The sequence below is a fragment of the Bos grunniens genome, chromosome 9, assembly GCF_055505025.1.
Source record: "Bos grunniens cultivar Pamir isolate PY7600 chromosome 9, Bosgru_T2T1.0, whole genome shotgun sequence".
NCBI classification, from domain to species: Eukaryota; Metazoa; Chordata; class Mammalia; order Artiodactyla; family Bovidae; genus Bos; species Bos grunniens.
Window position 1 is genome coordinate 80811115 of NC_141173.1, and position 26011 is coordinate 80837125.

Below are 26011 nucleotides of genomic sequence, written 5' to 3' on the forward strand. Positions count from 1 at the left end.
CTGCAAGAAGGGGGCATCAGTTCAGTGTGATGGACAGAAATAACGGGCAGAAAACATTCAAGATCAAATTCTAGGCTGGCTTCAGCTTCTCCCTCTCACATACTCTTTCTCCATAGTACACTTGCTGTTACGTTTTTAATCTTTAGCACCGCCCCCTACTCACCCGATCTCTGCTTCCTTTCGTAGCCAGGCTTCCTCTTTTTTGCATTCACTTCTCACACATTGGACATCTAGAATTCATTGTTCCCACGCTACTGAAGGGAATTTCTGTAGAGCTGTTAGCAAAATTCCAAAGTGAAGGGTCTTCTGAGTCTTTATCATTGTGAACCTTACTGTATACTCGATGTGGCCACGCCAGCCATGAAACTTTCTTAACTTGAATTCTGTAAAATCATTGACAAGAGCTATTTTTGCCTTCTCAAATCTATAGCTCTTTCTCTTTTTTTTTTTTTTTTTAAATCTGATACTTAAATATAGGAAATCTGTGGTTCCATCAAATCTACACCCTAGCTCACGTGATCTCAAACACATCTATAGCTTCTGTGGAGTACTTCCTTGCTAGATCTCTTACAAAAACATGTACACCTGCTCATGTACCAGATGACATGTGGTACCTCAGTTCCTATTACTGGACTTACTTTTAGCCCACACCACCTGAGTTTGCTTTTCTTCCAGTATTTACTGTATGAGACCATTATGTACCAATTTCTCAAGTTGAAAATTAGAAAAATTTTCTTCTGTTCTTCCTATTCTTTCTCCATTCTTCAATGAGTCACTAAATAAATCCTATCTATTCCATCTTCAAGTCTTGTATCCATCTCTTTCTGTCCATCCTCAGTGGACTCGTAATATGAAGCCTGAATTATTAGTCTTATTCAGGCTTCTTGTATCTCCTCTCTTTTAGTTAGTTTTGGAGCTTCAAAGGATATTGTTTTAGATTTAAATCTAATTTTCTCACCAAGTTCCTTTTTGTTTTTTTCCGTTTCCTTTAAGAAAGAGTTCAAAATGTTTACCGTCATTCATAATGCATTCAGTAATTTATTCAGTAAACTTTGAGGACCCAGCTACTATGTGTGAGGGATACACCATTGGAAGAAAGACACAAAGTCCCAGAATTCATAGTGCCTGCATTCTACAAGGCCCTGTACAGCTGTCTGTTGCCTCTATATCTGATCATTCCTACCAATTTTCTACAAATGTCCTACTCCAGAAATGCCATGCCGTTTGGGTTCACAGATGGTTTGACTACATTCTTGGTGTGCACATGTGCGTGCTTAAGTTGCTTCAGTCGCGTCCGACTCTTTGTGACCCTATGGACTACCAGGCTCCTCTGTCCATGAGATTCTCTAGGCAAGAATACTGGAGTAGGTTGCCATGCACTCCTTCAGCGCATCTTCCCAACCCAGGGATTGAACCCACATCTCTTACATCTCCTGCACTGGCAGGTGGGTTCTCTACCACTAGTGCCACCTGGGAAGGCTTTTTCTTGGAATTTGTCTCTGTAATTCAGTCTGCCAGTAATAACCATCTCTAGTCTCTTATCCTCTGATCAGTATAGTGACTCCTCATATTTCCAGTTAATCTTTGTAAAGGATTTTTTATTCACCCTTCTCACCAAACTGCTGGTCACATGCTCCTTTGGACCACTATGCATCTATATTTCTCTGTGAAAACTGTGAAGCCACCTCCCATTCATGTCTCTCTGAGAGCAGAGACATAGTTTTAAAGCATTCTTCTGGCCTCCCTGTCTCTCATACTGTTAATGGCAAATGAATGTTTATTGAATGAACATGTAAAGGTCTATAATAAAATCTTCTTGTCAGCTAACATCACAGACCAGAGGCCCAAGGGTTGGGTCTTTCTAAAATAAAATGATTTCTTTTGGGCCAGTTCCTTGAGGCAATTAAGAATGAAGAAACTATGCTCCTGAGATGCTGCTAAATTGTTGGGGTGCTTTCTGCTCATGCACACAGTTAGTCTAATTAGACATCTTTTGTTGGCTCATGTACCTGCTCTGTCTTCATGTACTATTGCCACAGGAAGTTTGGAAAATGTTCAAATATTAGAATATAGTTACTATGATAGAAATGTTCTTTAAAAATTCAATATACGTGTGTACGTATATATATGTGCATTTTCTTGTTGTTCAGTTGCTCAGTCATATCCGACTTTTTGCAGCCCTATGGACTGCAGCATCCAGACTTCCTGTCCTTCACTATCTCCTGGAGTTTGCTCATGCTCATGCCCTTTGAGTCCGTGATGCCATCCAACCATCTCATCCTTCTTCTCCTCCTTCTCTTCCTGCCCTCAGTCTTTCCCAGAATCAGGGTCTTTTCCAATAAGTCGGCTCTTCGCATTAGGTGGCCAAAGATTTATGTGTATGTATATGTTTGTATTTATTCTTCTATCCTTAATCATAGTAAAATATGCTTTTTGATAAGTTTATCCCATCTTCCTCAGCCTCAACCTGTTGATAAAAGCCTGTTAATAGCCAGAGAGAGATTTAGTGCAACAGAGAAAATCCACTATTCCTACTAGAAAATCAGCTCAAAATTTGTTTCCTGCTGAGAATGAGTCAGGCAAAGCTTGAAATAAAAAGGCACAGAGACCAAATTGAAGTCACGGAAATTTATTTCTGGAATTGCAGCTAGTATGTGCTAGGACCTGTGAACCAAAAATATGTATTTTATGAGCATTAATAATATCCATGTTCACTTTTGGAAACTTATCTTTCATGTTCTTATTGTTTCATTTGTATGAATTTCCACCAAAGCTTTATAATTTGTTTTGTGAAAAGGTCCTAAACTCTTTATGCACAGTTTAAGGGGTAGCTGCACTTCTTTTCCTTTCATGTGTGGTTAGGGTCAGTAGATTGAGTTAAAGATTTTGAGAGAAATTTCAGTAGCTTGATTTTACATTTGTGGAAATTAAGACACAGAGACTTTCTTGATGTTAAAATATTACTGGTGGACTCTTCCAGGGCTGCTCCTTTCACACCAACCAAATGATTAATGAAATTTTTTTCTGGATAATATCACTAAATCATAAGTCATATTTGTGCAATCTTTCTGTGTTGATCAAGGTTCCTACCTGATTCCACTCCCAGCAGCAGAGCTAGCCAGCTGTGCAGATTTGGGGACCCTCTGCCAAGGTAGGGAGTCAACATCGTCCTCTGGAGTGTCTGTTTCTTACTTGCTGTTTTGGAAAATGTAGTTGTCATTGTTTTGAATTTTATCTTCATTTTCACTGGAGAGGCCAGAAACCAGCAAACCAGAAGAATTTCTGGATGTGTTTTAGTTGTGTGGGTGCACAGTGTAGAGAAAGAATGCATTCACACACTGGATGACCACATTTCCATAAAGCACTGAGTTTTTAAAATGTGAATAATTATATGCTATTAGGAAGGGTTGACTTCATTTTTTTCCCTCTATTTCCTCTCAAAAATATTGTCCAGTATAAATATAGCCATACGATATTTTGAAAAAGTATTCATGTCTAAAAAACAAGAGGAAAAATTAAGTTGAATAGTCAATTAAGTTTAAGACAAGGCCATGAGGCAATTTATGATGTGTAATGTAACTTAAATATTAAGATAAAAATAGTTATCTTATTACTCATATGAATGTAATTTTATTAATTATTACACTGCATAATGACTATACTATGATCAGTATTATAATTATATATTATGTATTGAATAGTTGCATGCTGAATAATCCATAGTTGCATACATTTTAAAATATTTTGCTTTAATTTTATCATTGCTTCTTCTGATTATCCATGACCCATTTCCATCCATTTATTCTGTTATATACTTCTTTTTGAAGTAGCATTTCTATATGCCACATTAAGAATCATGACCATGTCTTTTGTAAAGTTGGATCTTTTATTAAGAAGGTCATAGGATTAAAGTGATGGGTTAGAAGTGAGACTAAGTGAATAGAAACCTAAGCTCTCTTTTAAAGTTCCAGTGTGGAAGTAGGGTAGGCAGGGAGAAAGGGTGCAACTCATTATTATTTTTTTTTCTGAGACATTATCTCTTGATATTATTGTTGATGACTACCTTAAGATAATAAAGCCATTAAGTAGTTTCTTTTGATGAACTCAGTGTGGTTTTAAAATAGTTAAATGAAATTTTAAAAAGCCTTAATTTTGCTTAGTTCAAGCCGTGAAGGTTTTTTTTAATTTTAATTTTTTTAAAATCTGAGACTTAGATGTATTTTGCATTACATAAATATAACTGATTGTTCACAATTTAAAAATATAAAAGATTTCAAAAAGAATCCTCATTCTTAAGTGTTGTATATTATTTTTGAATGAAAAAGTTATTTTAGTTAAGAATAGACATTTTGAATAAGAAATTCAATATTTTCTAAAGATCCTTTGGAAGGTAATTCTTTTTATAATTAGTGAAATGTTTTAAATTTAGGTAATTTTTTTCTAATTAAAAGATGCAATCCAGGGATCAAACTTAGGTCTCCCCTGTTGCAGGTGGATGGATTCTTTACCATCTGAATCACCAAGGAAGCCCATTTAAAAGAAATATGTAACAAATAGTTATTGTACATAGAAATGTACATCTTATACAAATATACTCCTAAGATAAACTCAAAGGAAAATTATATGTATAGTTATTTTACTACTTACATTGTTCCTCCAGAATCCCTTAGAAAGATATTATCAAAACATTACATAGGGTTTAATATTTGAGTTTAAGTAGAATCAGAAACATAGCTTTGACATACTGCTTTGAAAAATCCCTCCTGTAAGGCTTGCCCTTATGAAATCCATTTTGTCCATCATTGTTTAGTAAAGTTATTGGAATCTTTAAATGATTGATGTCATCCATTTCATTCTCTTTTTTTTCTTCACATTTATCTTCTCTAGGAGAAGTATATTTTCTTCTGAAATTTTATTTTGCTACTCTCAGTGTATCAGAAAGACTGACTTAGTTTAGATAATTTTCAAGCTGACAGGTGGTGCTCAGACTTCCTTCTCTAGCCTTTCTTGTTAGAGACTTAGGAGACTGAGTTCTAGGAAGGTTTATTCATTTACTGTGTGATCATCAGCCTCTTGATAGCAAACTTAGGTCTAGAATCGAATGTTCTTTCTCCATTCTCTTTGTGCCAGTTCCAGACTCTTGTACAAGATGGCACCAAAGACCATGGGAACAGATTCTTAATGTGCTATAGAAGGCATTGCTTCATTTTATACATTATAACCTTGAAACTTGTGTTTAGTGGCAAGAAATGGTTTCTGTTCCTCCTCTATATATTTTCATGCATCAATTATAGATTGCTTATCCATATTAACTTTCATGTGCTTTTTGCAAAATTACATCTTTCTCATCTTTATTACCAGCTACTGTAAACCCTCCTAGTACTACATCACCCACTGTCACCACTAACATGCCTGTTACTAACAGAACCGATAAACAAAGGAATGGTAAGAAATCGTTACCTTTTATATTTGTAGTATGTCTGACTTGATGAACACCTGTATTCCAAAGATGGAAATATCTAATGTTCCAACAAAGTGTCTGTTGTTAAAATCAATTGGTACATTTGTACATCTGCAAGACTAGTAAAATAAATATCATTTGATTGCCTGGAGTTCCCCAAATAACCAATGGAATGAGTACACATCTAGTATCACATCTCTGAATTTTAGCTAAAATTTCTTTCAAAGGAAGCTTTCAGGGAAAGACATTAGTTAAATGGAATGAGTTTGCATTATACTAGAGATCCAAGAAGAAAATATTTATGGAGTTCTGCCAGGTTATTCTCTAAAGAAACCTGTTTTAAAGAATTTTGTAATCTCAAAAAACTACATAATTTTAGTAATTTAATTTCTCACTGAGGCCAACGTTATGTTCAAACATTTGTGACATTTGGATCATTTTTATACAGTAATACTTTGCTCTTTGTTTTTATTTATTGAGGAATAATGGCTACCTCCAGTATTCTCACCTGGAGAATTCCATGGACAGAGGCGCTTACTGGGCTACAGTCCATGGATTCGCAGTCAGACACAGCTGAGCAACTAACACACACACACCATAGTTAGAATGTGATTGGATATTAACTAAATCATAAATCAATTTTTGACTGACAAAACTTCAAGTAACTGCCAATACTTCCTGTTTTTTCCTTCTACAAATACATTTCTGTTTATATTATTTATAATTTGCAAAGTTACATAAGATAAGAAATGAACCGGGGAAATGTCAGATTGATTATTTAATCTGCTACCTATATTGACTACATACATAGCTTTTTGGTAATTCAGAGTAAGTGGTTTCAGTTTCTTCTGAAAAAGCGAAATTCCAATCAGGTGACCACATCATTGCCTCAAACACAAGTAATATTCTCAAATATGAGGTATTAGAAACAAAGGAATTTTCTCAACCTCAGTCATTTAACTTGCAAGGCCAAGACATCTGTGATGTATCACCAGGGACCAAAACCCAGAGAAGAGGAACTGGCATAGTTTCCTTTTTTCATTTTTTCTTCTGGCTTTGGGGGTTACACCAACTTCCTCTGTAAGGACATTTAAATTGAAAGTATGGAATATTTTACATGAAACGTAGATATAAATTTCATTAGGGTTATAAAGACATCGATTCAGGGAAGTGTTTATGGTTATTCTGGTAGTTAGGCCAAGGAGATTTATGATGGAGCAAAAATTCCAGCAACCCCCAAGAAAGCAAAAGCAGCTGAAATTTCCAGTGCATATTTCACATGGACTCTAGCCAGTAGATGGGAATATTATAATTCTAACTAAGTATTTCACTCTTTGTATGAACATACAAAGAGCCTCTGTGGCATTCGCCCTCCAGGACTGGCACATCCTCTACTGCCCAAGAACGTTTACATGATGCTTCAGAGTCCTCGACTTGGTGGAGTGGAGCTGTATTCACTCAATCATGTCATTTCTGACATTCTTGAAGAGAGCCTTGTTCAGTCCATCTCTCTCTGCGTCATAGCCTTCATGGGCGTATCAACAAAAAAAGCAAATGTTAGAATCAGTTCAAATGGTTTGATTTGGCCACTTTAAAGAAAGAAAACTCGAATTCAGATCATTCTTGATAAAAATGTAATCTGAGCACTTAAAAATATTTGAAAGCCCTCATGTTGTAGAAATAGTCTCAAATTCTGTACTCAAATTTATGCAGCATCTCAATTTTACCACATCCTTGAACCGTCTCTACTATTTATAATAGGTTTTTTCCCCCAAAAATTGACTCACTTTTTTACTTAAACATTTATATTTATATGGGAAAATATCACAGTTGTAAACTGAAACTAGTACTGCTTGTCTTAAAATAGAAATGTAAAGTGAAAATAAATATAATGAAAACAACGCTACTGAATTCTCTCTATATCCAATTGCCTTCTCACATCTCAGCACTTGAAGCCTTCATTATTTTTTTAAAAAGGGAGGGTTACAAGACCCACTGTAATTAAGTTTTTTGTCTTTGGTGTAGTTAAATTTGAAATAATTGAAAAGAGAATTACTTGTTTACCTTGTGAATAAATGGGATTTAATGTCCTATTCTAGACTATCTGAGATCATTCACATGCTATCAGCAACTTCAAATACACTTTTCTTGGGAAACTGATGTAGTAAACATTCTCAGGCCTCAGATCTGATATGTTAGAGAATGCTGTTTTGTTCACTGTAAGAAAGATACACAGCTATCAGATCTGTTATCTACCTTATCCAGTCTTATAAACTCTGCACTATCAAAGAAATCTACTATCAAAGAAATCTAATTCATTAGTCGTGATATGCTGGTGTGGTGAGGGAAGAGGGATTTAAATTGTTTGGCAATCAGATGTATTTTTTGAGTACATCAAGAGAATTTGTTTTCATGGCTTTAGTGAAATGTCCCTATTCCCTTGCATAAAGTTATTTTTGTTATTTTTCAATAGGATTTTAATCTGATAGTTCAGATTATATACTAAGAAAATCTTATCTTTTAAGCTACTTTTCACAAACATATTTCTATATGAGGAACAACTTAGGTATTCCCACAAATAACCTTTGTGCCTTTTCTACTGCATTCCCAAGAAAAGCTCTTGGACTTATTATTATTTCCATTCCAAATTATATGTTCTATGCTTGAAGCATCACTGTACTGCTGCTGAATATTAAACTTTTGTGAGGTTAGCACAAGCAATCAAAGTAAGAAACTGACTTTGTTAGTCCTTATTATTCTTCTAAAAATCTACAAGTGCAAATTGTATCACTGCTTCTAGTTTCTCACATACATTTGACTACTCAAAAAAATTCACTCTAAGGGTATTCATGTGGACCCAACAATCAATCTAGCTTTATATGCCAAATAACTTAAAGAAATTGTATGTGTGATGAGCAGTACTCTAGTCATATGATAAATGCCACTGTCTACTATAATTGCCTCTGCACCAGTCAAAGCAGTCATCTTGAATGTAAAATAGCATTTAATTTCTACTTTAAAATCTATCTTTTCAAATGTGTATTTTAAAACCCACCTTTTCAAACCTACTTCATTCCCTTGAATGGAGAATAGTCTCATTTCTAAATGTTCCAAGAAATTCTGAGAAGAGTGTTAAGAAAATTAAAAAAGGAAAAGATCTACAGCCAGGCATATGTTTTGATACCAGATCTGTTATGGCAAGTAATGGTTTCTGCTTTGAAGTTTTGTGGGGCTGGAAGAGTCATCTAATTGGAAAAAAGTGTCACACATTCTTTAGACTGGGATGTCATTATTAGGACAATACATACAGCTTTTGAAGTCTCTGGAACAGATGAAGATTTGTGAATAGCTTTCTTATTGAGAAACCATAGGATTTGTAGGAGAAGGTGACTTGATTACCAGAATGACCTGGAAAAGTCTGCATCGGTGTCTCAACTGTGCATTTTCTGCAGTGGCAATGCTTAAGCCGCTTATTTTGCTGCAGTCCAAAACCTTTCTCACCAGACCTTCAGTGGATATTTTATCTTGCTTTGACAATTCATTCTTGGGCATTTCTTCGGATTACTTGTTGACTACATTATCCAAAAATTTTAAATAAGTATAACAAGTAGACAGCATTGAATAATTTTTGCTGAATATATAAATATCTCATTCTGAGGCTTCTGAAGCAAGACTATATGAAAAAAGATCCATAGCATGGGTGAATCTCCAGCACTTAGGAGTAGGTGGTTTGGTATAGTCATAGATTTTATTTGCCATAAACAACATAACACTGGGAAGAGTCCTATAGGGATTTAGACTGACTCTGATATGGAATGTCTTTCTCATTTATAAAAACAGTGAATTAGAAAAAGAAGTGAGAAATATTTTAAATTAAAAAAATCTTAAATGTTTGGATGCTTCTGTAAAATTTCAGAAATGTGAGTGATTAAAATACTCATTTTTAATATTTTGCAGGATTCTCCTGAGAGGGCAAGACTGCAATTCCTAACACAGACACACGCTTTAGGTCTCCATCTAGTGGTAGCTTGTCAGTTTTAATACTTAACTGGCATCAGGGAACATGCACAGAATACCCCTTGATTCCTAACATTGGTGTAGAATCTTGGACTTCTGGAACTTAAATTCCTTCTGAGTCATTCAGAATGTCCATGATTTGATATGATAAGGTCTACAGTGTAAATTTGTTTGTTTATTTGTTTGCCTGACTTATTATCATTTATTTTACATACACTCCTGTAATTTTTCATTCAGAATGTTTTAAAGGAAGATAAAGTTAAGGTTATTAAAATATCTGAAGAGTTTTAGAAGCTGGACTTCTAATAACTTAGTATGCATAAATTAAATATCCTGGGACTTACACTGATCTCACAGACATATTATTACATCTGAGAGTGGTGATTTTTTTTTTGAAGCATGAGTTTCTGACCCCTATACTGGAAAACCTTCCTTTAGGAGTGTGACTGGAATTTGCATTTTGGTAGGTTTGGGAGTTCCTAGGAGACATACTTTTGTACTTTTATGTACTACTTCCCCCAAATCTTCATTAAATCTTTTCCCCATTGTTTTAATAATATATTTTTACATTTGCTATGCATATTTTGGCTTCCCCAGTGGCTCAGCAGTAAGCAGTAAAGTCTCCACCTACAATGCAGGAGATACAGGTTTGATCCCTGGGTTGGGAAGATCCCCTGGAGAAGGAAATAACAACCCACTCTAGTATTTTTGCCTGGGAAATTCCATGGACAGAGGAGCCTGGAAGGTTACAGTCCATGGGGTTACAAAAGAGCAGGACATGACTGAGCGACTAAACAACAAACAACATGTGTATTTTACTCATGTTTATAAGCGTGGAGATAGATGATTGATTGACAGTAATGAAGAATCAACTTTTTTTCTCTGCATGATCTACCATATTTAAGGAGTCCTTTTCTCATTACTATTTGTAGTAAGATATCCTTTAGCACATATCTAGAGAAATTTAGCAAACCCTGGCTGGTCAGTTTGATTTTCATTAAAAAAAAAAAGAAAAATATATATGTATGGCAGACTACTTTAAAGATTGCCCTTCTCTCCTGCAAAAAAGCACAACTTCCTTCTGACATAGGATTGTCTTTTACAAGCAAGTCCAGTTAAAAATCCATCTGCAAATATTGTTTGTTTTTTCCTCCTTAACTTGATAACAATTGACTGCACTTACGGAATTTCGATGAAAAAATCTGGTGAAAATGAACCCAACAACTTAAGTAGAAGAAAATGCTTTAGTGGGGCAGGGGAAAGAGGATAGAGAAAATAAGGGTCTGTGGGTGAAAAATACGTGATACCTGTTCGTTTCCAAATTAAGTTCTGTCCATCTTACTCAAGTTTTCACATCTCGAACTATCATTCTTCATAATGTTAGAAAAGGATAATTTTTGGTTGCAGGAAATCAAATTGTACATGAAAAATCATTTAACAGACAGTAGGGAGAAATGTATAGAATTAAGAATTAAGAAGGAGCATATATAGGTGATAATTTAGAAGCAATGACTTATCTATAAGTAAACTAAATGATAACTATTTCTAAAAAGTTGCAAGGTGACTGAAAATAACCTGTGCAGAAAATTTCTGTACCTATGTAGAAGGCATTTCTTAGTTGTTCAGTCATGTCCGACTCTTTGCTACCCCATGGGCTGTACAGTCCATGAAATTTTCCAGGCCAGAATACTGGAGTGGGTAGCCTTTCCCTTCTCAGGGGATCTTCCTAACCCAGGGATTGAACCCAGGTCTTCCGCATTGCTGGTGGATTCTTTATCAGCTGAGCCACAAGGGAAGCCCTTGTGTGAAATTATGTCATTATAAATGTAAGCTGATAAGTGTATGAGTGTAAAATATAACTGATGGACTGAATCCTATTTCCAATGGACAGATGGGATTATTTATAGAATTTCCATAGTGCTTCAAAACATCCTTCCTCACCCCGAGGTGAAAGTACAGAGCAAGGTGGCCGAATGGGTAAGTGGACTGTAAAACTTCTGTTTGGGGCTTTAAACTAATCTCTGGAAATCTGGGAAAGACTTTACTGTCTAACTGAACCCACAGATCATACTGAAATAAAGATACTGTTCATTATAAATGTATGGAAGTGTAAGTGAAGTATTGCACTTTTGAATAAAAAGTGAGGTATTGTTGAATAAAGGACAAGAAAGTGAGCCTAATGGGCTCTTATGTCAAAGGAGAAAAGAATAGCACAAACGGAAAAGTATTTTGAGAGGTATCTTTATTTACTGTAATAGTCGTACATTTTTAGCACTGTTTGAGTCCTTGATTCAAAAACCAAGTGTATAAAAAGTATATCATGAATATCTTCCACCCATCCTTGACACTCATCTGCCTAGAAACCAACTTATGTGCTTGGAAATCACTGTGCATTTTTCTTGTTTTTTTTTCTGAGAATTTATGAATGTAAAAGAAAATGACTATACATTCTTATGTTTTTCTTTTTACATTAAAAATAGAATATTGTACACAGCAGTCTACACTGTACTAGATATTTGGGTTATAATTTATTTAACCAATATTCTATTGGTGAAAATTTTGGTAATTTCTAATTTTAAAAACTAAACATTTTATTTTATTATTTTATAAATGCATGTTATATATATACATTATATAAATATATAAATACACATTATAAATACATGTTAATGATTTTTTCCTTCTCTGATATAATATCAAAAATTTAATTTCCCATAGGTTTATATTTTTTATTATTTTATTTCCTACCTACAGCATATTTTGGGACCTTGTACTGCTTTTATTTACTACTACAGTTCAGACAATTTTTGTGGAAAAAGTAATTTGTCATTTGGGTATACATTCTGAAGTAAGAAAAATGGATTTCTTATGTGGTAGGGCATATACCAAGGCCGCATTTCTAATAAATGTGGCCTCGGTAGCAAAAAAATGTTAAACCATACACTGACAGATAGTGATGATAATACTTTATATATATATAAGTATATATACTTTCTTCAGGTATGTGTATATGTATATATATTTGAAGAAGGGTAGGAAAACATAGTTTTATTTTTAAAGGCTGCACCCTTTGCAACAAGTTACCCACAGAAAACAAAAGTATGTAATTAACAACTCTGTTACAAAAATTGAGGCAGGGAAGTAAAATCTAGTAGAAATCAAAGAAAAGTACTACTGTCAACTTTCTGAAATGACATATTAACCTTAGCAGCTAATTCAAACACTAGATGTATTGAATTTCTAAATGGAGAGAGGGCTTTACTGAATGAGTTTAATCTTGCATCCCGTTTTCTTTCACATTCTTTCTGCTTTTTTAAAGTCAGAATGTTTTCAAAAGATAAAGTTTTTTTAATTTATTTTATTGAAGTATAGTTGATTTTCAATGTTGCGTTAGTCAAAAGATAGAATTCTTTATTCTCATTCTCAAATGGACCACTTCTAATGTTATTAATTCTGTAAATCAGCATTCATTGGGGAGTTTATGCTTTAGGCAAGGTATAATTTTACATTTATATTTATTTCGTGCATGGTTTTCAACATAGCATCGTTTTTCATATGAAACTAAACTTAAATGGACATTTCTCCTTAAGACATAAGATACGAAAGCAGGTGTTTGGTAACAGAGAAGGTATAAGTGGTGTCCCTATTTCATATTATTACTATTTACAATTTAAAAATAATTTAATGCTTCTTTCCAGAATTTCCTAGAATTTACATTCAATTTAAAAATGCTCACAAGGAAGGCTAAATGTGTGTATGAAACAAGACCTAAAAAACCTCTTTGGAGGTGATATATAAATAAGAGAATTTCATGTCAGTAAAGAAATCAAAATATTTTGTGATTGTATTGGACGTATGGAAGGTTTTTTTTTTGTTTTTCATGGAGAGGAATCCATTGCTTCATTAAAAAGTTTAGTGCTGAGACCCATAAAAATTGTTAAATGACCACATAATTATCAATAACACAATTCTCCATAATGTTGAACTTATCTTTGTTTTTAAAGGTCTATATTGTTAATTTATTATTTTTCTTACTACTGATATTCTTATAAGATGATAATTGCTAGAAAAACATGTGTTAATGCACCTCGGTGTTTGTTGAATGAAGAATGTGGAAGGTGTGTATTGTGCTGGTCTTTCCTGTATACTCTGTTGTGGATCAGTTCTCAGTGGTACAGCTAACTTGAAAGCCCATTATAGAGAAAGCCCTAGTAATATAGGCTAAAGAGGAAAGTATAATGTTTCCATTCAGATAGACTTGGGTTCCAATCTGGGATCGGTTACTTCTTAGTTGCAGCTGGGTGAGCTGTTTCATCTCCGTGAAGCTTAGTTTCTTTGCGTAATAGGTGGGAGGATAGTGCAGATAATACCTATCTCATTAGCTGTTGTGAGAATGAAAGAAAAGACATTGGTAAATTTCTTGGCATACAGTGCCTCAGTAACTGTTATCTGTACCTTTCTTTCATTCCTTTAGCTCTTTGGAATTTTCGCAGGGTCTTATTCCAGTAACAATTAATGGGAGAGAAGAAACTGGATTTAAGTTTCTTTTTTTTAAAGTGTTAATTCAAACTCACCATTTCCATTGTATTTTCAGCTCAATTCAACCTTCCAGAATTGGAACTACACTGTTTACGTGGTTAATATCAGGTAAGTGACAGAATAAATTGAGAAATAGAAAGTAGTGTCTAGGGGACTTGCCTGGCAGCCAGTGGTTAAGACTCTGTGCTTCCACTGCAAGGGGCACAGGTTCGATTCCTGTTAGGGGAACTAAGATCCCACATGCCCTCCCCTCCCTCTGCCACATGCGAAAAAACAGGAGTGTCTAATTTAATACCACTCTCTCTCTGTGGTTATACCTACACACACATACACATGAAAATACAGAAATACACACTATACTCACAATCTTTCTAAATAACTATATATCATTGCTTTGCACAAAAAGCTTCAATAGTGCAGTAATGGTTTAAAAAAATTTTGATTGTGGATCTCAATAATTTTTTAAAAATTTAGCTTTTTTAGTCCTCCCAAAATATATTTGTAATTTTAAATAAATTTTATGTCTGCATGTGTGTATGTGTATATTACTTAACCAATATATGGTATCATGTAATATAAATAGAAATTAGTTGCTTCTCACACATCAATAGATCATCAAGAGCACTCCCTGGTTTGCATGCACCTGTTTGAAGACCATTTTTTCTATAAAGTAAGACATCTACAGTGTGATTGCAACCTAGCCTTTCAAAATTAACTTTCACTAATCTTCTATTTAAATACTCCATGAATCTCTAGCAGAAGAGATTTTCCACCTGTGTTATCTGCCTGTCTTCCTCTGCACCTTGATTTTATAGTTTTATAGTTTCTAAAGTGTATTTGTGCTGTTCTTTGCTTAGTCACTCAGTCATGTCTGACTCTTTGCAACCCCGTGGACTATAGCCCACCAGGCTCCTCTGTCCATGGGATTCTCCAGGCAAGAATGCTGGAGTGGGTTGCCATGTCCTCCTCCAGGGGATCTTCCCAACCCAGGGATCAAAGCCAGGTCTCTCTCATTTACTGTCCGAGCCACCAGGGAAGCCCTAAACATGTATTCTATGAACGTGAGATATATCAATAATATATCTCACAGAAAAGAGGATCAAAGAGTGAAATTAGTTCAGGAGCAAGTTTCTGTATATCCGAGCATCTCAGGTTCTTTCATGTACTGATATGCATTATAAAATCTTCAAAAGAGAGAGAAGGCATGTAGTTCCAAGTTTTATTTGGCCATGGAGCTGATTTGTCTCAGGCTTAAAAGGAACTAGGACCTCTGAAGACACATTTGCTAACACTGGCTTAGAACGTCCTCTCTGCCTATTCCTCTCACCTCCTCAAATTTTGTTGCTGATGGTGCAGCAGATGAAGTTGATAATGAATATGCCCGCATGCATGCTAAGTCGCTTCAGTCGAGTCTGACTCTTTGCGACCCTGTGGACCATAACCCGCCAGGCTCCTCTGCCTATCGGGATTCTACAAGCAAGAATACTGCATTGGGTTGCCGTGCCCTCTTCCAGGGGATCTTTGTGTCCTGGGGATCAAACCCTTGTCTCTTACATCTCCTGCACTGACAAGCGGGTTCTTTATCACTAGTGCCACCTGGGAAGCCCTGATAACAAATATTCCTGTTTGTATTTACAGTTTTCACCTGAGCACTGGAGAGGACAAGATTAAAGTGAGGAGAAGCGTTGTGACTGACCAAAGGTAACGCTGACAAGATCTCGCAGAAAATGTGACGTCTTTTCTTGTGTTCTCTGTTTTAAATGTCTTGTAGAGAAATAAAATCAAGGAGGTAGGAGAGAAATGTTTATTTTGAGTAGCACATTTAAATTATTTCTTTAGCCCTAATGAACAAATCTTCCTTTTTTCCTGTAGTTAAAACTAATATAAGCAGACTCAGTAGAGATATACATCTGATAAAAAAAATAATTCAGAATTGGAACATTTATTATTTTTAGTATTGATAATTCCAGTGTATGATAACCTATTACCTGTTATTTGATATTTCATAGACCTTCAAAGAAAAAAAATAATTATAGTGTTATTTTAAGTACTTATGTACAGTAGCATCTAATAATATGGGTAATAGGTGCTGAAATATTTTCAGCATCCAAAGCCATCAGCTAATTTTCTGAAGTCTTCATTTTTGAATTTATATCAAGGTCATGACTTAAGCAAGCAGGTAATTTAATAGATATGTTCACCATATATAAATAGTTGGCATTTAAAGACCAACTGTTCAAGAGTGCTCTGTAGTAAAAAAACAATGTAAACTCCCAAATAAAATACATGAAGTTGTATCAGGTCATATACTGCAAATCCGCAGAATAAAAAAAGGCAGTTGAAAAGCAAAAGTTCACATCTCTTACCCAGTTTCAATTGACTGAGTTGATCTGTGTATTTACAACTATAGGGATGGAATATATTTCTTTTCAGGTCATATATTCTTATAAGAGAAGCTAGTAGTAAAATTTCATGTGAGAGTTGACCAGAGAGTTTTCTTATTTTTTTTTTTTTTTTCTATTCAGAAAAACACATGTTTCTCTATTCATTAGAAAAACACACGTCTTTAAGATTATATTTCAAATTTACCATTTCTGTGTATATTCAACAGACTGGATTGGACCATCTGATTAGGGAAAGTTATTGTTTATTTTCTAGAATTGTTCCTTTTTCTTTATGATCTGAAGATCAGAGTAATGTGTTTAATGTATCTTAACACTGTCTTCTTGATGGTAACAGGATTTTTCTCCTTGATTTAGCCAAATAAATTCTTCTCCAAACCTTCCTGCTAGATCATATTGAACCTGGAATAATGGATCCATGATTACCTGGATAACTTCGCTGGACACTTTGTCTTGCAGTTGGAGCAGCCCTAGTTCAAAGTGTCTCCAGTGCTATACCCTCTTCATAGGACTCAAGCTCAGAGTCTAATAATGCAATTTTATGAGAACAACCAAATAAAATATTTTCCAGAAGTATAAAATATATTAAACTCATGCCCTTTGGAAGCATCATCACCCTCATCCTGACATCTTTATAACCTTCATCACAGCATCTCCTTTCATTTGCACCTTATGATTCCAAGCACTGTCTTGTTCATTGGCTCATTTGCTTCTCTCTACCAGTTACCCCCGACATAGATAAGGCAGGTAGTGTCCTGCCCTTCAACCAGTGACAAAACTAAGACCACATAAATTGCCCAACATCAACCAGCCAATGTGAGAAGCCAAGATTTCTGACTTCATACTCCCATGCTCTGGTCCCATTTACTGTGATTTTTCTATTTCCTGATGATAGTAAAATTAGTCATCATGAGTATGTGTCCACACCTTAGAAACTCTTGTGGGAAAGACATTTAATATCGTGGAATCTCAGTTTCCTATCTGTAACGCCAATGGGTAATTTTATAAAAAATGATATGGGAAAATCCATACATTTTGTTTTTCTTTGGTATGAGCTTCTGGCTTTGCTTTAAAATGTGTTCTTACCATCTTTATCTCCATCTTTCCTTTCTGCTCTCTGTTGCTTTTATGCTCATGGATGAACCTTTGTGATCTCTCATAGTTTTTCTCAAAGTTACAATGTACTAGTCTTACACACACTCTTTTTTTCCCCAACCTTTCCTTTCAATTGAACTGTAACACCTAACACAAACCCTAGCTTTAGATAATGCTATCATACTCTATGGCCTAGACAGACAGGAAACCAGAGCCACAGAGACTGATTTATTCAATTAAAGAATGACTGATAGTAACAACAGATAGAACTGGATTTTGCAGAACCATAAAATAGTTTCAGTTTCCAGGATGAGAGAGGAAAACAACACAGATAAGACATGTGAAAATGCACGGTCATTCTTGAATTGCTGAATTTGGGTCAGTACCATCCAAACGTACTGTCTTCTCAATATTCAAGGAAAGTAAAAGTTCACGTTGCCCACTCTTAAGTTCTCAGTTACTGGAATGGTGAAGTTTAGCATCCAACAATAATTTAATCAAGGGATACTTTTTTTTTTTTTAATAGGTCATTTAAAAATTATTATGATATAACAGTTCAACATTATATTCACATCTGTGTTTTTCTCATCCTAAAATATGACTCCTATCTGAAAAGTAAGCAGTAAGTGATTTTAGAGATAAATAGCTCTTAAGAGTGAACTATGAGAATTGTGAACTACAGATATTTAGAGGGAAAATAGGGCTATTTTAAAATTTCACCTAATGTGGACTATTAAAGATTTCACTTATTTTTCTTCTTTTTAGCATCACAAATATGTTACTACTCTATTTCATTTATGTTGATACCCATAGTATTTCATAAATCAAATATGCTACTGCCTCTCCTCTGAGGACTTCATAGTTATTTCAGAAACAATGCTACTGGGTTCACTTTGGCATCTTTTGCTTTCCCTTCTGACTGTGTATGTGATTACAAGTGAACAGGAAATTATATTACTTTAAATTGTAGAACCAGAGTTTTGGTGGGGGTTTTAGGATGTATATCTCTGCTTCCCATAGAGATACTTTCTTTTTAAAGACAAGCCAGTTCAAGCAATATATCAACTTCTTCAGTAACATGCCAGCCAATTACTAAGTGAATTTCGAGTACTTATTTTGTAACTTTTCAGTGTACAGAGTACTAGTAAATGCTTCATGGAGATAGAAAAGCATTTTGTCACAGTTCTGGAGAAACAGCAACATATTAGTAAATAATAATAGTAATTTAAAAGTTAATCGTTTAATCAGATTAGTTGAAATTCTAATTTTTCTTAAAAAACTTTATTTTTGACTTTAAAGAAACAGTGTAGAATTAACCACAAATATTATTCTTTCTTGCATGTATGCATAAAATATTAAAGTATTTATTAAAAGAAATGGGGTAATAAGATAGATAATACATGCAGTATTCTATAAAATGTTCATATTGATATTTTTTTAAGGTTATAATTTTTAAACATTTTTTAGCATTATAATTTGTACAGGGACAGCAGTCTTTGAATACTTTGATGTATTTCTTAAATCTCAACACTTCACAGTTACCTTCTTACTACTGTATGCAAATGTTCTGTTTTTCCACCAAAATATGATTTGACTGGTCAGCAACAGCAACAACAATTCTATCTGAATTGTTTTCCTAGGTTGGTGATTTTGGCCCTTTTGGTTTATAATGCTACCAACAATCCCACATTAGAAGGAAGAACCATTCAGCAGAAGCTTTTAAGAAATAATGAGTCCCTGGATGAGGGCTTGAGGCTACATAAAGTGAATGTGAGACAACTGGGTAAGTGCCTTTAATTGTTTTATTATATGTATTTATGTGACTATATAACAGGTTAAGTTGAAACAAAATCAACAAAAATATTCTTCATGTGTTTACTTATTTAAAGCTATTTTTCTGATGGTAAAGTTCATCTTGTTGGTGACATTGTTAACAAATGGGTGACAAGTTTAGCATAAAAGATAGCACCTTGATACCTATGAATCCAAGGGAATGAAGAGGCAGATGGAAGTTGATACCCTATTTTAGGAACCTGCTGTGAAAATACTAAGAATATGAGCAAAATGCCAAGATAATCTTGACCAGAGTTGGCTTCAACTTTAGGAATTAAAGAGAGTGTGTGTATGTGCATATGGGATCTCCAATAAAGTAAACCTTATAAAAGACAATTTCTTGTTGTAAGACATCCTTTTCTCTTATGTTCTCTGTCTCTGTTAATGATATCACCATCTATGCAGGAATAGACCAAAATTCTGGGAGTTATCCCAAACCTAGATTGATTTCTTACCTGGACGCCATTCACATCCTAATCTCCAGCCATAGGTGTGGTGCTGCCAGCTGTTCCCCAGACATGCTGTGCTCTTTTCTTTCTTTGCCCATTTCTTTCCTCCCCTCTCACTGCCCACCTGATGATCACCTACATGATATGAAGGACAGCCCAAAGTTGCCTCATCTGTGAAGCCTTTTCTGACATCATTATGTACAAATAGCTATCACTGCCTGGGAGCCTCCACCTCGTACTGTCCACAGACCTAGAGTACCATCGGTATAGAAAACTCTTGAATTTGACTGGACTTGTTTGTGTTCTCATATATATTTTCTTTAACCAGAAATTTCCTCTGGCATGAGAACACATCTTATTTTTCTCTCAACACTCTCACTTCCCACCTCCTTCCCAGCAACCAGCACATTCCTGAGCATTTAAATGCATGAATAAATAAATGAATGCACCTTGATGGGCATCTTTGAGAAAAGTAAATGGCTCAAAAAATTGGATAACAAAAAGTAAAGTAGTCGTTCTAATGTTATGATGACAGCTAATCAGGTGAATTAGTAGAGCTCAAAAGAAAGGGAAACTTTGACACGTTTCCTTAGACACGCACGCAGGAAGTTGAAGTGAGTGAAGCAGATATTCCTCAGCCTCTAAAAGCATGATTATGACTGCAGCCAGAATCGCAGTGCAACAAGGAAGCAGGCATCCTTGCTTCTCTGAGGAAACCCTCATCTCTAATGTGTCAGCATACACAGTCTCCATGGGGTCTGCATCTGTAGTTCAACCAACCTTGGATTGAAAATATTTGGGGGAAAAAATTCAGAAAGTTCCAGAAAGCAAACCTTGAATTTGCCACGCCTGGCCAACTGTTTACCTAGCATATACATTGTATTTAAAATATGTACATAGCATTTACACTGTATTTATTATTGTAAGTAATCTAGTGATGATATAAAGCATACAGGAGAATGTATATAGGTTGTTGCAAATGTTGTTACATTTTACACCAGGGAAATGAGCTTTCTCAGATATCAGTACTGGCGGGGGGAGGAACGTGTTTTCTGGAACCAGTGCCTCGAGGATACAGGGGGCTGAGTAGAGTACAAAGGCTCCCCTTTCACACATAGGGGTCTCCACAAAGAAGGAGCTTGATGAATGTAGTTTGTATGTGACAAAGGAGCCCATGAGGACCAGCCTTGTCTCTGTTCCTCAGAGGCTGAGGAATCCCTGAACAGCTCTCTCTGCACACTTGGACATGTGATTTATGTCACTTAGAGCTTCCCAGGTGGTGCTAGTGGTAAAGTATCTGCCTGCCAGTTCAGGAGGCACAAGTTCGATCCCTGGGTCAGGAAGATCTCCTGGAGGAAGAAATGACCACCCACTCCAGTACTCTCGCCTGGAAAATTCCATAAACAGAGGAACCTGGCAGGCTACAGTCCATGGGGCCACAAAGAGTCAGGACTGAGCACAATGCTACTTATACCACTTAAATTCCATAATGTATTGTTATTCTGTAGAAAGTGAAGTGAAGTCACTCAGTCGACTCTTTGCGATCCCATGGAATGTAGCCTACCACGCTCCTCTGTCCATGGGATTTTCCAGGCAAGAATACTGGAGTGAGTTACCATTTCCTTCTCCAGAGAATCTTCCTGACCCAGGGATCGAACCCAGGTCTCCCGCATTATAGGCAGACACTTTACTGTCTGAGCCACCAGGGAAGTCCTTAGGGCTTCCCTGATAGCTCAGTTGGTGGAGAATCTGCATGCAATGCAGGAGACCCTAGTTCGATTCCTGAGTCGGGAAGATCTGCTGGAGAAAGGATAGGTTACCCACTTCAGTATTGTTGGGCTTCCCTTTTGGCTCAGCTGGTAAAGAATCCACCTGCAATGCAGGAGACCTTGCTTCTATAGAAAAATTTCTACCAATTGGGAAAAGAAAATCTCAGAATATAGATCGGAAAGTTATTTAAATGTTCAACTGGTAACTACACTACTGGTTTCCGGTAGTCTTCGTGTAACTTGCTATTTTCAGTACTGAAATATGAGATTTTGTTGTTATCAATATAGTGATTTTATTTTTATATTTTTAAAGTGTAAAGTCTGAGTTATTTATGTCATAGCTCTCACCCAGACAGTTTTTAGACAATAAGTGGGATGATTTGAGGTGAAGGTATGTGTGCAAGATGTGTGGCCTACAGCTATCTTCTTGCCATTCCCCCAGAAAATTGCCGGGTGAAACATGCTTTCAGAGCAACCAGAGGTTGTTTCTATTAAACATGCTGGCAACTCAACAGCAACACTGTTGAGGCACTATTTTATAGGCTTTTTCTTTGAAAAAGATTAAATTACATTTGAATTTTTCAGGATAGTTTCCATTTTATGTCGTTTTTTTTGTTTGTTTGTTTCCCAATAAATCTGCTTTACTAGGGGCTTCCCTGGTGGCTCAGTGGTAAAGAATCCGCCAGCTGTTGCAGGATATTGCAGGAGATGAGGATTCAATCTCTGGGTTGGAAGATCTCCTGAAGGAGGAAATGGCAACCCACTCCAGTATTCTTGCCTGGAGAATTCCATAGATAGAGGAGCCTGGCAGGCTATAGTCCATGGGGTCACAAAAGAGTTGGACATGACTTAGCAACTAAACAACAACTATTTAATAATTTTGTCTACAAATGACTTATGTTGGAATAATATTGTCTGATTCATTTTTATACTCGCATAAGTGTGTGTTTTTATTTGATGATTTTTTAAGATACAATCTTGAATATGAAATGCAGCTAATGTTTATTTTTCATAGCTTCTAAACTTTTATACGGAGAAGGCAATGGCACCCCACTCCAGTACTCCTGCCTGGAAAGTCCCTTGGACAGAGGAGCCTGGTAGGCTGCAGTCCATGGGATTGCTACGAGTCGGATATGACTGAGTGACTTCACTTTCACTTTTACTTTCATGCATTGGAGAAGGAAATGGCAACCCACTCCAGCGTTCTTGCCTGGAGAATCCCAGGGACGGGGGAGCCTGGTGGGCTGCCGTCTATGGGGTCACACAGAGTTGGACATGACTGAAGTGACTTAGCATAGCATAAACTTTTATAAATTCTGAACATAAAAACCTGTTATTTCAGTATTGCATGGAATAAATACCTAATTACCAACATTGTTGTTTTGCTCTTATCTTGCATCTCTAATTTCAAGAAATAGATTAATATTTCTCATGTTGAATCTTATTTTCACATAGGTGTATGCCGTGCTGATGAGAAACCCAAAGGCTATAAATGGCCAAGCATCCAACCTTCTGAGTACAGAACTCCCTGTCTAGGGAAACCGGGCTTCTTTGCTTCACGAACATGGTAATACTTTCTTAACTCTTGCCAGCAAACTCCGTGTACCTACTTTCCAGAGTTACAGGTGCTGTTCCATAGTTCCCATGCGGTGTATATTAATAGGAAAGAAGGACAGGAATTTCTTTGTACGTCAAATCCATGTGAGGTAAAGATGAGGAAGGTAGGTTACCAAGAAAAGTGTTTTTTTCTCTTCAAGCAGCATGCTAATTTAGCCTTCTTCAAAGAAAGATGGAGCAATTTGAAAACCAGAGGGAAGTTCTAGAGCAAAGTTGGTGAACAGAGCCAGCATATACGTGACATGACATGCATTTACATGACATGACATGCATTTACATGACATGACTTGCATATAAGAGACATGACATGCCAAGTCTTTTTAAATCTTTGGAGTGGTCATCACTGGAGGGGAAAAGAGAGATCGGAAAGAAGAAAGACAAGATCCAGGTTAGGGCAGTCTGCTAGTGGAGACTGTCAGGGTGTGGATTTTTCTCTAATTGTTGAATGGAAACCTCAGACAGATTAACAGAGGATTCACTGAATAAGCCAAATCCAATTCCTCACCCTCCACCCCACCTTCAATGAGAATTTTCTTGCAGGGAAGTTCAGACACTGAAACTTCCCATGTAGAAATACTTTGCCCCCACTGCTGGGTTTGAAAAGTGGTGGAGAGGAAAGAAAGGGACTTGGCTTTGAATTGTGGTTCTGTCTCTTCCTGCCTGTGACACCTTGGAAAATTCCTTGATTTATCTAAGTCTGTTTCCTCATCTATAAAACATGGATTATAATCTGCTTTACAGAGTTATGTGCAATCAAAATGAGATTTTATCTAGAAAGTTCTTCAAGTGGTGCTTGATCCACGTTAACAACTATGCTTTTAACTTTAGTAGCCTGATGGAGCCTATGCTAGCATATAGGCTATTGCTAGTATTTTTTTTCCCCTGATGCATGTGCATGATTTTTTTTCCCCAATAAGAACTTTTAATATGAATTTTATGTCCATTGTTATAGTCTTCAAATGAAACTTACCTAGATACAAGGGAAATTATAAAGCTTATTATTAACTGCTTTTGTCAGCTGTAATGTCATGTCTGCCAAACGTTTTACATTTTTTGTTTTATAGTTATTATGACCCTAACAACACTTCTGTAGCCATCTGGGGGCTTCCCGATATCTCCAATTGCTCAAGTAAGTGAGAGATGTCTTCACTTCTCCAAAGGAAAATAAGATGACCTCAAGTTTCTTGGTTTTTATCTTCTTTGGACACGTTCTGTTCTGTGGTATCATGTCCTGATACCATTATGATATTAAAAGCTAAGCAAATGATTGTTTGACTCACTTAAAGTAGAAAATACTGTTTTTGCTCATTCTGAGTTTCTGCTATACTTATTCTGTAGTAGATTAACAATAGTAAGAAAATTTTGGAGACTATGTATATTAAAATTGTGTGTGTGTGTTTTTAAGCAGCAAATACATATTTATTTAGTGACTCTGCGGGCATCTCACTTAGAACTATGTGTGAATATTGGTCTCTCCACGTTATTTACCTACGCTGCTTATAAGCACAGTTTGTGTCTCACTGAAGAGAGAAATTAGTTTGTGTGTGTAAAGAAATACTGTTGTCCTGTGAAAACCGTGCTAAGGGACACACACAGGGAACCTGATTTGCTGCTTTACTGTGAAGTGAGATGTTATACTATGGTTTGGATTCCTAGAACTGCTCAGAATACCCACGTCAAACTGTATGTTGTTTTTCTGTCCTATTTTTAGGGGAAGCAAATGAAGTTGCCAATGAGATTTTAAATTTAACTAGTGATGGGCAGACATTAAGCTCGGCCAATATCACCAGCATTGTAGAAAAGGTCAAAAGGATTGTAAATGAAAAAGAAAACATTGATATAATGCTTGGCTCAACCTTAATGAATATATTTTCCAATATTTTAACCAGCCCAGACAGTGATTTGCTTGAGTCGTCTTCTGAGTAAGTTTGTTTGTTTTTCTTCCAGAGAGTAATGTTTATTGGATACAGATGTTGTTGTGTAGTTTCTCACAGATCTGAATGCTCAGTGCCCAGCTTCCATAATTTAAATCTCTAGAAGATCCACTGATATTTCCTAAGATCATTCACAAAATGTACTTCAAAATTCTGTTTGTTTGTGTTTTTTTGAGAAAATAATTTGATTAGGATTGCCCACCTGGCTAGGTAATGTAAATAGTCCCAGAAAGACATTATTGGTATTTCATTTTTTAATCCGAAAAATGTTAACTGGTATAAATTCAAAAGATAAATTGTGTATATTTATATATTTAGCATAAATATAATTTTTATATTTAGAATATATTATATATACATATAAATTTATGACACTTTTTGCTTGCAAAGGAGATACTTAGCAAACATTCAGCTCACATCTTTTAGGTATAATGTGGTCATTGTTGTCTATTATTCCATGGACTGTGACACAAAACAGCCACTACTCTGTGACGGTTATACTTCTGAAATGAAAATGCCTAGGGAAGGGTGAAATATACCTATTTTTACATAATTCAATTTATATCCAATAATTTCATTTAATGTGTTAGTATTAAGATATTTGGGCTTCCCAGATGGCTCAGTGGTAAAGAATCTGCCTGCCAGTGAAAGAGATGTAGGGGACACAGTTTCAATCCCTGGGTCGGGAAGATTCCCTGAAGGAGGGAATGGCAACCCACTTCAGTATTCTTGCCTGGAAAATTGCATGGACAGAGGAGCCTGGTCGGCTGCAGTACATGGGGTCACAAAGAGCAGGACATAACTGAGTAGCTGAGTATGCATGAATACTGAGATATTTTTCCTTTCTATTTTCTTTCAACCAAATTTCTTTGATGAAAATTTTATCTTTGTTAGA

General features: G+C 35.7%; 1 protein-coding gene across 9 annotated transcripts in view; it reads left to right on the forward strand.

Annotated features, from left to right (window-relative positions):
- ADGRG6 (adhesion G protein-coupled receptor G6) overlaps positions 1 to 26011 on the forward strand; it is a 152281-nt gene that overhangs the window by 81545 nt on the left and 44725 nt on the right. For 6 of the 9 annotated variants that reach the window (XM_086318102.1, XM_086318097.1, XM_086318101.1 and 3 more), the window contains 9 exons: positions 3083 to 3151; positions 5362 to 5445; positions 11370 to 11455; positions 14073 to 14125; positions 15656 to 15718; positions 19155 to 19297; positions 23021 to 23132; positions 24247 to 24311; positions 24894 to 25104. In XM_086318102.1, coding sequence (XP_086174228.1) covers positions 3083 to 3151; positions 5362 to 5445; positions 11370 to 11455; positions 14073 to 14125; positions 15656 to 15718; positions 19155 to 19297; positions 23021 to 23132; positions 24247 to 24311; positions 24894 to 25104 — 886 coding nt within the window. The remainder of the gene's footprint in view (positions 1 to 3082; positions 3152 to 5361; positions 5446 to 11369; positions 11456 to 14072; positions 14126 to 15655; positions 15719 to 19154; positions 19298 to 23020; positions 23133 to 24246; positions 24312 to 24893; positions 25105 to 26011) is intronic. The other 3 variants (XM_086318104.1, XM_086318099.1, XM_086318100.1) reach the window with 1 other exon arrangement.